The sequence below is a fragment of the Sceloporus undulatus genome, chromosome 8 (genome assembly GCF_019175285.1).
Source record: "Sceloporus undulatus isolate JIND9_A2432 ecotype Alabama chromosome 8, SceUnd_v1.1, whole genome shotgun sequence".
In the NCBI taxonomy this organism is placed as follows: Eukaryota; Metazoa; Chordata; class Lepidosauria; order Squamata; family Phrynosomatidae; genus Sceloporus; species Sceloporus undulatus.
In genome coordinates, this window is record NC_056529.1 from 25,827,797 (window position 1) to 25,844,341 (window position 16,545).

The window sequence follows — 16,545 nt, forward strand, 5'->3', positions numbered from 1 at the left end:
GGAGGACCTAGAGATCCCTAGAGAGGGGTCCTCTCAGGTAAAAACATGGTGTTTTTATTACTTGTGGTTTTTCCATATTCACGGGGGTCTTGTGCCCCTAACCCCAGTGAATATGGAGGGACAAGTGTACTGTGAAATTGCACTCTTCATTATTAGAATGAGCAGCAGAGAAAGGCACTGGTTAGGAAAGGTAGGCCTTGAGTTCGAGGAGTTTCGCCCATGCGGGTATTTTGCTCCCTACTAACTGAGTCAGCAGAGTCGCTCTTTCTAGGTATTCCAGATATGAGGTGTTTGTGAGTCATTTATGCGCTTCGAACCCTTGATCGCAACATGCACATGCCCCTCTGCGCATCTGTCTAATCCCCATGCGTCCCAGCAGCATGCATCGCAGGCAGATATGATTCAGGGCAGGTATCTGTGGAGGGCAGTTGCAGTACTTTGGGCATCTGTTGCAAAACAAGAGGCAGTCTCCCTTTCCCCAGATTGTTTTAATCTCTAATCTTCCAACTAGCTGCTGATGCCTTCCTATGTTGATAGCAGAGTGTTGAAATCCCAAACGAGGATGTTATCCCTTGAATATCAGCTCTTGCATTGCTATGGGGCTCTCAGAGATTGCACAAGGCAGCTCTCCTTAACTTCCAGATACTTGGGACTACAGCTCTTATCATCCCCAAGCAACATCCATTGAGTTTTCCATGGTGTTTGATCAACTGCATGTTGAAATTTACAAGCAAGGCTTGAAGGCAACATGCCTTCTCTTGCTGCTTCTTCCCAAAGGCATGGTGCTTCTGACCTAAAGAGATAGCCATTAGGGACATAGAGCCATTGACTGATAGTCATCCTCTAAAAAACGTCTGAGCCGACGCATGCAGGCGCCGAACACGCGCAAGACGTGCCATTTGAGTGCTGCAAAAAAGGATGCTATATATCAGTGGTTCCCAAACTTTGGTCCTCCAGATGTTTTGGACTTCAGGTCCCAGGATTCTTGACTGTTGGCCAAGCTGGCTGGGGCTTCTGGGAGCCGAAGTCCAAAACAGCTGAAGGACCAAAGTTTGGGAATCACTGATCTAACTATGCTAGACATTAGACATCGCCAGCTAGAGGAACCCTCTCTTCCCAGTTTGCAGAACTGGAATCCTGCTGCAAACAAGGTCATTTCAGTTTTGATTTCAAGCCATTCCTTCCTGTTGTTATCCAAAAGCGTTCCTCTTTTTTCCCCTAAAAGAAAATAAGGGGCCTAAGAGGGAGTGCGCATGGGGAGAGGGTGGTTGTTGTTGCTGTTGTTGTTTTTAAAATGACCTGGTTAAAAGAAAGTCTCATGTGAATCTGAGGTCCAGAACACATCGCACAAATAATCCAGTTTGAGACCGCTTTAACTGCTAGGGAATTCTGGGAACTGTAGTTAGATATTTAGGCTTCATTGTCAAGAGAACTCTAGTGCCACAATAAACTACAATTCCCAGGGATCCCTAGCACTGGGCCTGGGCAATTAAAGTGGTCTCAAACTGGGTTGTTTTTTGCAGTGTGTTTTGGGCCTGAGATTAGCAAAGGAGCAAAAATAAAACCTTAAGTTAAAGGAGAGTTCAGATGACTTCTGTTCATTGCCAGCTTGAGGGAAGGGGGAACCCCATTCAAAGCCTATCATTTTTGGATGGGCTTCATGAAAAGGTAAAGAAGCAGAAGATAGAGTTTTCCTGCCTCTGAGCATCCAAAGTTGTGCATCCTGTCTGGGTTTGAAGGTGCCCTGCCCTGCTCAGATCCCTGGCCCTGACAGCCTGCTATGGTTTAATATTAAAGGCATTTACCTTGCAGCTTCTGCCTGGTGAAAAGTGCCGCTTGCTGGCCTGCTGGCTGTGTTTTCTTCCTTCCGCGTATGAAGATGTATTGCGGAGAAGCCTTCCCCCTCACTGTCACTTCCTAAACATGACCGACGCCTGCGTTGCCCAATGGCAGCACGCAAGCTCAGCAGGGCTGCAAGCAAGGAGTAGTTAACCCTGTTTTGTACTTACAGAGACTCAGGATGAAGGGACGAAACAGGTTTCTTCCTTTCCTTTAACCTGGACTTTGCGATTTACAGAGGCTTTTGGAACAGATTGAATCAACCAAGACCAATTTGCTAATCTCAGAGAGGCTTGGTACAAAGATTTAATGGGCTGGAATAATGAAGTAAGGAAAAAGTCTCAAAAGCAGCAGTAATCTGTAAGGTCAGCAGTTCCAGCTATTCTCTCCTTTGCTTTCTAAGTTTTCAGGGCTTGAAAATGTTCAGTTTTTGGCAACAGCTACAAGAGTCCCGTGCATTGAATAAAGCTCTGGCGTCGCAGCCTTTTAGAGATGAGTTTTGCAAATAATAAAGAGCAGGAGGAGATATGAATGGAGAGGGTATATCCGTGCCCAGCTACTGCTTAAGGAGAGAGAAGAAAGGAAATTAGTTAGCAAGAAATGTTGACGAGGGCAGCATGAAATATATTGCGAGTTTGCTTTATGAGCTTCATAATTTGCCAGACTTAGTTTATCCAGTCTTTACATGCCGTATGTCTGTGGGTTATGCCAACTGATGTATAGTACTCTGTGCACCTAAACAGTCTGCTTGGAGTTTGCCAGGTTCCTCCCCCGATGTGTCCCTGGCCCCCATCCAGGTTTTGGGTTTGGAGCTCACAGCCCTGGTTGAACTTTGGGTATTCTTGGAGTTGTGGTCCCAAAATGTAACTTTTCCAAGCTCTTCTTTTAAGTCCTACGTTTTTATTTCTAAAGGAAGTTCTGCAAGATGAGATGCAAAATGCTGTATGAGCAGCTAGTGGGCAGACTGAAGAAGTTTTATATCTTCTTCATGGACAAGGGAGTGTGCCTTGGCAAATGTTGAATCCATTTCCCAAGCAGGATGAGGCAATCGTTGCAGCAGAGATGAGGACGGTTGGCGTTTGTAGCGCCAGCGCTTGCGATCAGAGCACACATGTGGATTGACATGTTGACCCAAGCGTGGGAGAGAGGTCTGGATGGCCAAACAGATTTATAGGTACTCAACGCAGTGCCAGATTATATATGCCAGAAAAGGGCTTCTAAAGAACGATGCACATTTAATTGCTAAGTGTGCCAGCCTACCATCTGCCAGGCCACCAAACTTTGCTTCAACGCTTTGAGGGAGAAGAGTACCCCAGGTAAATAGGCTGACCCATTTTGCTGTGCTTGTGTTGGCCTGCCATGCTGAGATGGCAGACCTGGCTTGAGTGGTGAGCGTCTCCATATAGCCCCTTCACAGCTCCCTTCATGTGTGCAGCCAAACAAGCCAAGATTCAGTCCTCAAGCACAGCTTCTTGCTATGTCCAGCTTGGTAAATATGACTGAGCGCTGAATCCTGGCTAGTTTTCAGGAAGTGGGAAGCAGGAACAATTGGACTGTTTTGCCTGCTTCCTCCCTTTGCACATGTCCTGTTTGATTCAACCAGGATTCTCATTGCGTGAAGGGACAGAATGAGAATGACAATTTTTGGAGATGTGCAGTGTGGCCATTGAAGGTCTAAATTTTGGAGCTGCAAAGAGGGAGACCTGTGGGTGAGTAGTTTTGGGTGCAAGGAAGTCCCATCTATTTCCAGTGCTCTTTTGCCTAAGGGGAAATGAAACTTTGACTGCATCCACACTGCAGAAATAACCCAGTCTGACACCACCTTAACTGCCATGGCGCAGTGCTATGGAATTCTGGGATTTGTAGTCGGGGCACCAGAGCTCTCTGACAGAGAAGACTGAGTGTCCCACAAAGGTACAATCCCTAGAATTCCAATGTCAGCACTTGCTGTTCCTGGATCTCGCACCTTCCACTTCGGAGGATGCTCAGTCAGCCTTTCCATCAGTCGGTGGGTGGGGAAGGTTTAGCGCTTTGAAGATTCCCTGGTCTGGGATCAAAAGGCTTTTTGTGTCTGGCGGTGGGATGTGGCCAGCCTTTTCCCCTCCACTCCCTGGCGGTGTTGGTTTTTTATTTCTTTGACTTCCCTTTTCTGGCCCAACTCTGCCAAGAACGGGGAGACTCCAGTGCGTCCCTCGCCTTGTAGGGATTGGGCTGGAAAGGGGAAGGAGGGAAGGCGGAGAAGGCGGAGGAGGAGGTAGTGGTGGATGTGTTTCTGGTTCTGTGGGAATGTGAGCTTTCTCCAGCTCTGTAAACAGCTGGTGACTCATTACATAGCTATGGCACTGAAGGGATGCATGGCCTAAGGCATGCTCTCGCTGTCTCCCTGTATGTGTGTGTACACACACAAGGGGAACTGCAACCTGCTTCCTTCAGGCCACATTCCTCTCTGCTTCCTTGACTCTTTTCCCACTACCAGAAAGGTTCCTGGAGAAAGAGAGGCCCACATCACCTTTCCCCCTGCTTTCTCTTCTCCTCCGGTGGCCTCACATTTCTGCCTTCTGCAGGGGAGCTGCTGGCGTGGAGGCGTCCAAGGTGTCCGGCCAAAGTCCAGTCATGCGGGTGGGAGAGGAGAGCTTGAAAGGCATGAGCGAGGGCCTCCTCGGAAGGGCTCTGCAAATCCAAGGTAATGCTGCCGCCCATCGCTGCTGGCTTAAGCGCTTCAGGGCCCCACCCTGCCTTATCTTATTTCTCCGCTGTGCAGCTTGCTTGTGACTTGAGCGCCTGACTTGACGCCTCTGGCTTGACTTTTCACCACCAGAGCTGCCCCACAAAGCTGCCTGCTTTCCAGATGGGCTCCGCCTTGGCCAGTCCTGAGGCCTGAGACTCCCTCCTGGCATATCTGCACAGTGCTGCCTGGCTCTTCTCCTTCTTCAGACCCTTCTTTGCCATATTGCCCTTGGCTTAACCCTCTTGGCCCGCTTCCTGACATGAAATGGATGCTGCATTTGCTCACAAACTTCTCTTGCCATTTCTGTCTCCCCTCCACGCATAGAGAGAACTGCCGAGTTAAACCGAGGGTGCTGCAGAGTTAAATAATAATTCTCCTACTTGCCCTGTGTGGAACATATAGATCAACTTCCAACCTTAGTCCCATTACATTGAGCCATATATCTATCTATCTAGGTATAGATATATTTGCTTTTCTTTACACCTTGGCTGTTGTTATTCCAGAGAGCTCTCTCTGTCCTACTTCTTTGCTCCAGTTTTCATAGAAACCAGCAGACACAGTCAAGTGTAGCATCATTGTGCGTGGAAAACGTTCTTAACATCTGCAAGCTTTAAATATTAAGCAGAAATAGGCAACTCTGTCCTCAGTAGGTTAAAAAAAGGAGAGCTGTCAGCCAGACTCTCAGAGGAAGCTCTCCTGTTTCTTCACATCTGGGCAGAAGCTGTAACTGCTTGGCAGCAGGGCTTGGGACGAATTATGTTTTTGAAGACTACAAACTCCCAGAATCCAGATTCTGAGAGTTTGCAACCCAAAAAGTAACTTCTCCAGGCGCTGCTTATTTGGGGAGTGGAATGAACGCCACATGCCTTCAGAGGTGCCTTTCTTTTGCTTCGTTCTTTTTGCCTGTTGCTTTAAAGAAGGGGCATGGCCACAATGGAGGAGTATCCTGTGGAGGTGAAGCTGGGCCTCCATGGGCCCCAGGAGGCCAGTGGCTACCAGAGATTTGTGTCCCCGACTTCCAAAGCAAAACCAGCATCACCGCCTCCTGACTCTCTCATCTCACATTGATTTTACACCAGCCAAATGAGAAGAAACCCAGACAAGGACACCCTTCTGTTGCAAACGATGCTCTCTCTCCCCCTTTGCCCCCTTCTCTTCCTCCTCCAAAGGAGCGCCTTGAAATGAATGAGTTTGTTGACTCTCCGTCCGTCCTCCCAACGTCTTTGCACAGCAATGACCCTGGGAGTCATTTGCTTTTGGGCTTCTCTTGTTTCCATGGCTACCGTCTCAGGGTTGGCTACTTTCCCAAGGTCACCATGGCAACTATCAGAAGGGAATCATGCTTGGGATGCTTTGGCTGGGTATCTCCTCCCCCTCCCCTTTTTTATGAATGATTAGAATGTGTGACACGATGGAGACATAGATATATAAATGTATAAATATATTGCTTTCTTCATGGTCGAAGTCTTAAGGGAGAGACGTGGAGGAGAATCTCCAGCCAGACAGTCCTGACCGTCGCATCGGTCCAGCGCTGCAGCCTGCCCTAGGATCCCATGCTTCTTGGGCATTAGACAGCCCTCTGGTGCGGCCCAGGCTGGCTGGCTGGTTGGCTGGCTGGCAAGGGGAAAGAAGGCGCTGTGATGTCACAGCTGCATTGCCCTCTTCTTTGGTGGTAGGTCCGCGGCTCTCTGACAGCCCCTCCAAGTGCGTGATGCGCGCTCATCGCCGTGCGTGATGTAGGTGCGAAGGCTCTCCACTGAAGTCTAGACAGGCAGACTGTCTCTTTTGTGCCGGTGGAAAGGGAGTTGGCTTTATTTTTTTAGGGAAAGAGGACCTGAGGTGAGAGGGAAGGGCAGCTGTCCTCAGCAGAGAGATTTGGGGACAGGGGGAGGCATTGTTGTTGTGCCACATCTCTACATTGCTGGGCAGAAGGGAAGAGAGCGTCTCTTAGGCTGTGAGAAAACCCTGCCAAGTGAGAAAGTCTTTCATCCTTCTTTGCAACCTGTTCATCCTCCCCCCTCTCTTCCCCTTTCCCTTCATTCTCATCTTGTGATTTATGTGATGTCGGTCGGCCTTCTGTAAAAGGAATTGCTGCTTGAAACGGGTGGGTTACAGGTGGGCTTCGGAACAGTCAAAATCCATTCACTTTTCTCCCCGAAGAGTTTGAACCATTGTCTGGGTCGCTGAAGAAATAGGGGGGCTATTGCCCTTCAGTTTTGTTTGGCGGCCTTTATCAGAACCCCATTTCCAGATTTCTGGTGTTTATATAAATTGGTACAAGTGGTTGAGACCATGCTTGTATGCATTTTGGGGGGGAAACAGTCAAGAACCAAAAGAAAAAAGAGGCAGTTAGATACATCTTCTGATACCGGGGGATAGGAATGTCAGGGTTTGCAGAATATTTTGACGAAAGGAACTCAATTGGGATCCTGTCTGTTAAACCAGGGCTGGGATCAGTGTCTGTGTGTCTGTGTGGAGGGATGAGGTTGTCCTCAAGACATTTTCAAACCCAGGAACAATGAGCTTGCCTGAATGACTGGTAAAATAGGGTAGAATGATGTTGCCTTACAAGACCCTGGTGGTAGGGTTGATAGATGCGACTCTTGCCAAACAACTTTGTATTAATATGGGAAAATGTGAAAAAAACAACATTCAACTTTTACTGTTTCTCTCCTTCCTACATTCTCTCCTTCCCCCTCTGATTTTTTACTAGGTATGGATTAAACCAGTCTTGCTTCAGGTCCTCTTGTGCACTTTGAATTTGCTGTGCTTAACCACTGAAAAATCATGCAGATTTCCTTTGAGGTCAGTTATTTCAGTGGGAAGGCCAGTAGTTCAGAGGATGTGCTTTGCAGATGTAAGTACTTGGGCTCCATCCCTGGCAGCTCTCCTTAAAACAAACTGGTAGCAGGAATGAGGCAAGACCATTGCCTAAAAAGCTGAGAGAGAATCTGCCATTGAATATGAACTGTACTGAGCTAGACAAACCAGAGGCCTGAATCAACATGAGGTAGCTTTGTCAAGCATTCATTCATATGTATAATCTGGTTTCTTTCTTCTGCACTGAGTATAGCAACTGGCCCTGCTACTACTTAAGATGATTTGGGATTTTGCAGATGCAGTCATTTGCTGTGATTTGCAACCCAGTGCAAACAAAGAAATGGAACACACCTTTTTGCTCAGTTGGACGAAGGGAAAATGAATGTCTGCATGCAAATTCTTGGACCTACTTGCCCCTGCTTGCTTTGATGAAGGAGAGGAGGTAGTAGTAGTTGTTGTAGTAACAGTCTGAAATACCTGCTTCCAGTTTATGGCAAATGTGTCCAAAACAGGCATGTCTGGGACAGCTGAACAAATGACCATGGACAAGGGATGCCTGGGTAAGGACCCAGGATAAAATCATTGGCCTGTGAGCAACAGGCTCCACATACTGTTCTGCAGGCTGGAGGTGGGGGAAGTTGTAATCCAACATATCTTGAGGTCACCGTGTCCTAAACTATGCTGGAATCTCTGCTTACTCATTTTTGGACTGAGTGGTTGGCAATTATGAGATCCCAGAAGTGAGTGCACATTTAAAAGGATGGGGAAAGAATTGAGGGAAAGAAAAAGAAAAGGATGGATGAAGTTAAATGGCTTTAAGTAGAAAGGATAAGTTATGATCTTTGAGTGTAAATGCAGTATGCAGATTGGGAGAATGTACTATTTTAATGTCTTTGCTGGACTGTTTTTCTAAATCTGTTTGATAGGCTTAACTTGTTGCCTCTCATTTCATCTTTCCCCCTGCAGTTGCAATTTCTGAGCAGTTCTGTCCAGGAGACGGTGCCCAGGTTATGACGACTAATCCAAAGCCGAACAAAGCATTAAAGGTAAGATAGTAATGCTGGAATGTCTTGAGGAGCAACAAGTGAACCCTGCAACAAAATGCTGTATTGTGGAGGACTCCTGTTCAGGACACCAGCCACTGCATTTCATTTTCCTTTCATTTAGGTTCTCTATCCCACAATCAGCCAGTCAGTTAGCATCCTATGCCCACCAAGCACAAGCAGTCCTTATTGAACTGTCTCTTTCCTACTTCCACTACTACCTTTAGATTTGGTTATGGGGAAGGGTTGTACTTCTGCAAACATCAGCAGTATACTGATAATCTTTCTCCGCTCTGTGGGTGGTGGCATTTTGGCTGCACAAGTACCATAAATAGAGTGAAGGATTAGGATTAGGATGAGGATGACTTCTCAGGCTAGTGAAAAAGCAGTAGCATCTAGTAGTGGCTGGTGAAGAAGAGGCAAATCTTAGTCCTACTCTGCTGGAGGAGTGAATAGCCACTCACCTGCCAACCTGTTCAATCATTTACCTCCATGGGTTTCCTGGTCACTTCCAGCTACTGGACTCATTCTTAAATACAAGGCTGGATTAGACAGACCTGCAGGTGATGTATGAACTGCCTTTTTAAAAAAAATGCTCTCTGTTAAAATGCTCTGTTCTCATAGCAGTAGTTTTTCTGATATATCACCTTCTTTGGCATTCTTCTAACATCTTGTATGGAGGAACTGGTGTGTTTTGCTGCTCTTTGTCTTCAGAAGATAGTTTGGCACTTTCAAAAATCATTTAAACCAAATAAATTAAATTACACTAAAATATTTATGACTTGGAGATAGATTGGGACAGCATTCTATCTGGAGACTTCAACTAAGCTACAGTTTTATAAAGTATATTCAATCTTGTAGGAAAATTCGTATTACCTTCACTGAACAAGATTCATAGTGTGATGGCTAGAGAACATTTCTGGCATGCAGAAACTCCCAGGTTAAACCCCTGCATCTTTAATTGAAAGTATTTGAGGTTGTAGTGTGGATGTTCCTCTGACTCATATACATGAGAAGTGACAATTGAAGCAATCAGCTCTGTCTTTGTGGACTTACTGTCTGATTCCGTGTAAAACGGTTTCATAGTCTCAGTTCTGATAACAGATTTCCTGAATGTCCTGATACGGTCAAAATTTCCCTGCATAATCATTTGAAGCATTTCCCTTTCCTTTGCTTGGGGAAAAAAGACATGGGAGGTCCCTTCTGTATAACATCCTGAGTTTGATGTAACTTCTGGAGAGGAAGGAACAGACCACTCCACTATTTCCGATCCCTCAGGTGGCCTAAAACTGCTTTGGAAAGTAAAATGGCCAAGTATTAGACCTATGAACGCATGACATTACTTGCAGTCTGATCAGGCCAATGTAAACTTGCAGTAGGATTAGGACTGGCTCTTCACCAGTCAAAAAAAGGTTAGTTTGGAATCGCCAGTGAAATATTGTTCAAATACTCCAGCATCACGGTCAAGTAATTTTAAAAAAACCAAACATAGAAAGCAGGGAGAGGAAGAGAAATTCATAATAAGCTTTTTTGCTACTTGTGCTAATTATGAATAATTATGAATAAATTAGGCAGTTTTTGAACTGCCCAGTTTTGAATCACTGTAACTTTTCACAGTGAAACTACAGTGAAACGACTGGTCAAAAAACTGGTTCTCGGCTGGTCTTGATTAAAAGGCAAGCGCCAAAAGAAGTGATTAATGGGAATTGCTAGAGAGTATTCAAGAGCAGCTCTTCATCAGGCAAAGCCCAGTAGACTAGGTACCTGAAAGTTACCAACGTATGAAGGAGAGCGAAATAGGATGGCAAGACTATCACATCGCAGTTTACATCTCTCATAATACCTTTTGTGACACTGGTGTCCATAGGTCAAGGAGGAGTCAGGAGAGAACGCCCCCGTGCTCAGCGACGATGAACTCGTGTCCATGTCTGTGCGGGAGTTGAACCAGCACTTGAGGGGTTTGACGAAAGAGGAGGTCATCCGCCTGAAGCAGCGACGGCGCACGCTCAAGAACCGGGGCTACGCCGCCAGCTGTCGTATCAAGCGTGTGACTCAGAAGGAAGAGCTGGAGAGGCAACGGGTTGAGCTGCAACAGGAGGTGGAGAAACTCGCCCGGGAGAACAGCAGCATGAAGCTAGAGCTTGATGCCCTCCGCTCCAAGTATGAAGCACTGCAGACCTTTGCCCGCACGGTTGCCCGGGGGCCTATCACCCCAACCAAAGTTGCCACCACCAGCGTCATCACCATTGTGAAGTCGGCAGAAATCTCTTCCAGTTCGGTGCCATTTTCAGCAGCGTCCTAGTGTCCAGGGTGGGGAGAACTTGCAAGCCTTTGGGAAAGAGAGGGTGAGATCCTGCCTGCCACTTCATAGCCTGCCTTCCGGATTAGCAGCCGGTCTTTTCTAGAGCCACAAAGTGGACTTTTCAAAGGGAAAACTAAACTGGCTGCTCTGCTGTTCACCTCAAGTTTTTGTGAGCCTCTTGCGGCTGAAATTGGAATTGCATACCTAGTATGACAGGTTGCAGGAAGGGTCTTGCTCAGCTACTCCTCAGAGCCTCCTAGGCAGCTCCCCAGTTGAGAGAAGACACCTCTGGAATGCTTTGGAATGAAACAGGGCCACCCAGAAATAGATAACTTGGCAGAATCATCAGGTGCAGTGAATGGATGGATGGATGAAAAACAGCATCCTCCTCCCTTCAGGAAAATAAATGAGTATTGTCGCATCATGGGTATCATTGTAACTACCAAAGGGTGGTTGATAAAAGGTTTGTTTCTGAAGCACCTTGTATTGAGGGTTCATCAGAATGTTCAAAGTTAGAGGCCTGGTTCTCCACTTATGAAAAGCCCTTGTGGGTGACAAGGGTTACAAGCCGATGGGACTGTTCTCTCTCTCTGACCACCTTTGCCATCTGACCTAGCAAAGTGGAACATCTACAATGCAAACATCATCCATTAGTTGCTTCACTATGTTGTACTTGTGAATTGGGTATCTATTCTTATTGTAGTCTTGTTTCTTCCAACAATATACTCCCATAACAGCACCTTTTAAAATCCAGGTTCTACAATGCTGCAGAGAAGTTAAAAAGGGAAACGATTAAGAAGCGTATGGGAAGTGTTTAATGGGCCTGAGTAGGAGGAGAAGTATTAGGAGAGGAATTGTCATAGTTGATGTCAGTGCTGCGAGAAGGTGTTTTCTAACAAGGCATGCTAAAGATCCCGCAAAGCATAGTCATGCTGAAAGCAGAACGTTGCAGTGAGCTACAGATACAAATGAGAGTTTGACTCATAGCCTTGTTTGTAATCTTTCTGGCTCCATGATAGCTCACTCTTCAACACAAATAGATGGTGAAGTTGAATGAGCAGTGAAACAGAAAGCATTCTCATTCAACAGATGTGGTGTCTGGGCCTCAGAAGTGGGGAAATGAGTTCCAGGAGATACTCCTAGTAAAAAGCTGGCATTTCTCGAGGCAGTACAAGTTGGGTTGCAAATGTGTTTCGTGGTTCTGAGAAAATGAATCGGAGCTGATCAGCAGCATGGGAAAAGGTGGCATTTGGAGGACAAGTTGGATAGACTAGGCTGTGAATCAGGGACGTAGCTAGGATTTTGGGAAGGGGAGGGTCCAGACTAAGTGCCACCATTATAATGGGGCTTGGGTGTTGCGGCGCAGCAGCATGCACCATTCATTTTATCTAACAGAAGGGGGGGGTCTGGACCCCAAGAACTCCGCCCTTGGCTACGTCCCTGTGTGAATCTACATACTGGAGAAAGGATGGATGTCCATGGGTCTTGAGTTTGCCTGGGCCAGGTAAGGGTGTTTTTGTGGAGGAGAGAGAAAGCAAATTTGGGGGGGGGGCATATTGGGGATGGAGAGAAGTGGCCAAAGAGAGTTTGTCAGTCGAAGTTCCTGGCAGGAGATCTGTTCCAGTAAGTGGAGGAAGGAGGAAAAAACAAAGGTTTAATTTGATTAAATTGAAAAAAGATGATGGAAAAGGAGGATGTTGTGTGAGTTGATTTAGGATGGATCTGCCTGTTGAGGCAAAAGAAGGATTTTGTTTTTCAGCTCTTAGAAAAGTTACTTTTTGGATTATGATTCCCAGAATCCCCCCACCAGTGTGGCTACTGTAATCTCAGTGAGTAATTTTTTTCATGTTTTGCTCTTTTGTAATCTTTATTCTTCAGCACTGTATTGTCTAAAGTATAATCCTTGAGGTTCGCAGATAAAAGAGGAGAACTCTGTGACTTGGAGTAAAAACCAGTCAGACAAAGCACTGTGGGACACCCCTTCTGAGGGGTTGGATTGAGAATATTTTGAATGCTTCCCCACATAGGACACTGTGTCTCTTCTTCCACACACATGTTTCAAATAAGCATGTTAGAAAAAAGGCCAACTTAGAAGGTGAGGAGTATTTTATATGGGAGAGCATTCAGATACCCAGCTCCCAACTTGCAGCATGTAATGGTGTGTCTCTCTTCCACAAGTATTCTAGTCTGGATAATTTGAAAGAACAACTGCACCAATATAAATTGCATTTGGGAAGAGGGAAGCACTGAAGGTCTCAAAAGTTGCTCCCATGAAATGCTCTCCTATGAGTGACTTGAGGCTGAACTAACAGTGTTGCGGCTTTCATATCCCAAATGCTGGTTGCTGTGGCAGGTCAGTATTTTCCTTGGGATGATTTAAAACTGGGTACAGTTCCAAGTACTGTAGATGGCATTGGTAGGAGCCATTCAGAAGCAGTAATCTGTTTGAGACAGTGTTATCTGACTATCATTGATGATGATGGATTAGTGAAATTAGTAATGGTGATGGATGGATGGTTGTACACAGTACAACTTCTACCAGCGTAGCTACCTGTGCATCTCTTGCTTATTCATCCCAGGGTATTGTTTGATGGTTTATCACCAAGTCACAATTTTAGAGAGGTATTGCCTTTCTCCCCAGGCCTTGTATAATTTCTGAAACGCAACTTAATGTTCTCTGTTTACCTATGCTGCTTTTGACTCCCTCAGCAAAAGCTGAGGAAGAAAAGGGATGGGGGAAGATACTATATATTATTAATATTAGCTCTTAGATGTATTTGGGGAAATCCTGGGACCGCTGCAAGCTTCTTGAGAGAAAAGGGGTTACAACCCTTGCACTGTTGGAGCTTCAAAAAAAATAATAAAACCATAGAAATGGCCAGTGTGGGTTTAAGGATGTCTGGATATTAATGTATATCTCTTCCCTTCCTTCCAGCTGGTGCCCCATGACTCTTTCTCAAGCAGAAACCAGTCTCCACCAAACCCTGAAAGCAAAATAGGGTAGAATTGTTGTTGGTTTCATCATGTTGACAAGAAAAGGCTGGAACAGCCATGTCAACATGAAGTCATCCAGATGTGTGAAACTGCCATTCCCATCACATGTGATGGGAGTAATAGACCCACACATTTGGAGGGGTCTCAGTTGAAGAAGGCTAGAATGGAAATGAATATGAAAGCAGAGACATCTAGGGAAGAAGGAACTGGTCTTCCCACTCAGTCCAGACATTATGGGGCCCTCTTCCACATGTGCCCAGCAGTGAGTTGTTTTCCAAAGGCCTGTATCCAGTTAGTGTCTAGCTTGTCACCCTGAAGTCACATTGATGTGCAAGTCAAGAGTTTTCTTGTCTATTGTGTTAGTTCTGTGACACTTTCTGTTGAAATGAGAAAAGAAAGATAGCATTTTTGAGGGGCACTTCCTTGCAGAATTACAGCATTTTTAAAACAGTTTTATCCTCCATCATTTGTAGTATGTGGACCAGAGGTGAGGCTAAGTAATTTAAAAGCAAAGCAGATGGGAGACACTCTGACAACTGTAATTGCATTAAATTGCTGCTTCTGGCTGTTAGAGATTGAGTTTCACCCCTGGAGTTTGTATACACAGATCCTGTTTTACCTTTTGGCAGCTGTATCGTGCTGTCTTTACTGCTGGGTAGTTGTTCAAAGCCAACTTCTGAGGCTCTCTGCCTTCTTTCCCTTACCACACTTACCTTCTTTCCCAGTGGCTGTCAATGGTGCAGCCTCCATGTTCCTTTACACTGCCATACATATCTGGATGGATGTGGTAAGAAGACATAGAGATCAATGGAAGTTGCCATTGTTAGTGAGGCTGCTTGGGGCAGAAAGCTGTAGGGTAGGTTTGTGCCACAATTTGGCCAATGCTGTGGTAGGATGAATGAGGGTTAGAACAATCCTTGAGAGTTAACTAGACCTAGTCTCTGCAGTTAACTTGAGAACCGAGAGTAGCTTCTGTTGGGTAAAGGATAGTCCCCTCTTCCCTCCACAGCAAAGAAATGGGAACGTGTGCCTTTGCAATTTGATCAGAAGCAAGAGGCCTAAAACATAATTAAAGCTGTTGATACCATAGTCATGGTAGGTAATCCATATTGGATATCAGTTTTAAGGACCATGTGGAAATATTTGAGACACACTTATAGATACAGATATATATAGATATATATAGATATAAAATATATAAAATAAATGCATAATTATATACGTTTTATCGTACAGATTTTTTGTAAGTTACATGGTGTGTGTGTGTGTGCGTGAGAGTGAGAGAGAGAGAGAGAGAGTGAGAGAGAGAGAGAGGTATTGTTAATGTTCTTATTTTTTTAAAATCACACCAAACACCCTTCTCTGGCAAGAAATGTGGGAGGAGTGGGAAGCAGAAGAGCTGTTTTGTTTTCTCTGGCCACCCCAGAGGAATCAAAGGGCCACATAGCTGTTGGTGGAAGGATGGTATGTTTTGACGCCAGGGGGAAGAAGCCAGTGGCATCCACTTAAAGTACTGTCCTCCCAAGAAGGGGACTTCCCAAAGAGCCAAGTTGACTGTGCCATAAAACAACCTGAAATAAGCTGAGTAAGGAATGTGTCTTCTTCTCACCTTTCTTCCTTGCACTTGTACCTTCTGCTGTAGGGAACCTTGCTCAAACCGTACACAGAAAGCATTGGTGTAGGGGAAATCACATGCACCCAATGTGTGTAAACCACCACCTCCGTCATGTGCAGGATTTGAGGTGCATGTTCATGCAGCACCTCTTTCCTACCCCATCCCAGACCGAGTGTACATTTGTAACATGAGGGTCCCAGGCTGCACAATGCCCCTTTCTACATTTTGCTGCCACCTTGTATCCCAGGTCTTAACCTTCCCTTGAGGTTTGTTTCCCCATCTGGGGATCCTGAATTTTGCTTTATCTGCAAAGAAGATCTATGCGCTTTGACTTTCACGAGGCTCCAACAGAACAACCCATCTGGATTATATCCTGTGGGTAAGGTCAGTCTCACAACAAACTCATCTTTGCACTTTCTGTGGACTGTAATGTTGCTTTCCCCATTCCAATTTTTTAAATAGAGGTTTAGAATCCAGTAGTTTATGGGAGGGCACATGCTTCCACCCTAATGCGCTCTGTGTTGCACACACAGTTCACACGGCTTGCCGGTTGGGTTATCATGGTTTTATCTTTTCAGTGGCATTGAGCTTTCTGTCTTTTGTATCTGCTTTCCTTCCTAATATGTCAAAAAGGGGCAGATGATCTGGCAGATTAGAAACAGTCCTGGATAGCCAGCGGACATTTGACAGCTAACTAGGCTGGATCATATAGGCTTGCTGTGCAGGATGTCTGGTGAAGACGCTGAAAAACACCCAAAGCAGTCAGGACGGGCTTATTTAGTAGAGAAAACGCAAAGGAAAGCCAGATTCATGATACGTCCAGAGATCAGAAAAGGACAACCCTCTCCCCAAATGCTTCACTGTCTTGGAGGGTTTTCCGCTGGCGATAGATCTGAATGCTTCCCTCCCTGTTTAAAAAGAAATGGGGGTTTGCTGGTGTTTGTGTTCCTTTTAATCACTTGTCCATTCTATCCTCTGTGGTTTACTCAGTTTCAGTTCATTTCAGTATTTATTTTTGTGCTGCTTTTTTTATTATGAAATAAATTATTGATATATCAAGTAATGTGAGTGCCTGTTTCCGTAAGGCGTATACACTGTGTGTGTTTCCAACCTCCTTTCCCCCTTCCTTTGACAAAACAACAACAACAACGCAATGTTAATTTATTGCTGTAGATTTTAAGCTGCAATGACTTCTTTTTTTTTT

General features: G+C 45.4%; 3 protein-coding genes across 13 annotated transcripts in view; 1 reads left to right on the top strand and 2 right to left on the bottom strand.

Moving 5' to 3' along the window:
- LOC121914361 (lysosomal alpha-glucosidase-like) overlaps window positions 1–1,914 on the bottom strand; it is a 22,732-nt gene extending 20,818 nt beyond the window's left edge. The window contains exon 1 of the mRNA XM_042437740.1: window positions 1,806–1,914. The gene's annotated coding sequence lies outside the window, so the exon portion shown is untranslated. The remainder of the gene's footprint in view (window positions 1–1,805) is intronic.
- Window positions 1–14,756, top strand: part of MAFK (MAF bZIP transcription factor K) — a 16,846-nt gene extending 2,090 nt beyond the window's left edge. Inside the window, exons 2-4 of one of the 11 annotated variants that reach the window (XM_042437741.1) lie at window positions 4,404–4,522; window positions 8,354–8,433; window positions 10,298–14,756. In XM_042437741.1, coding sequence (XP_042293675.1) covers window positions 4,404–4,522; window positions 8,354–8,433; window positions 10,298–10,732 — 634 coding nt within the window. In that variant the 3' untranslated portion in view covers window positions 10,733–14,756. The other 10 variants (XM_042437749.1, XM_042437745.1, XM_042437743.1 and 7 more) reach the window with 10 other exon arrangements.
- The window catches only part of LOC121914363 (transmembrane protein 184A-like), a 308,956-nt gene that overhangs the window by 275,017 nt on the left and 17,394 nt on the right, over window positions 1–16,545 (bottom strand). The gene's annotated exons all lie outside the window — the stretch shown is intronic.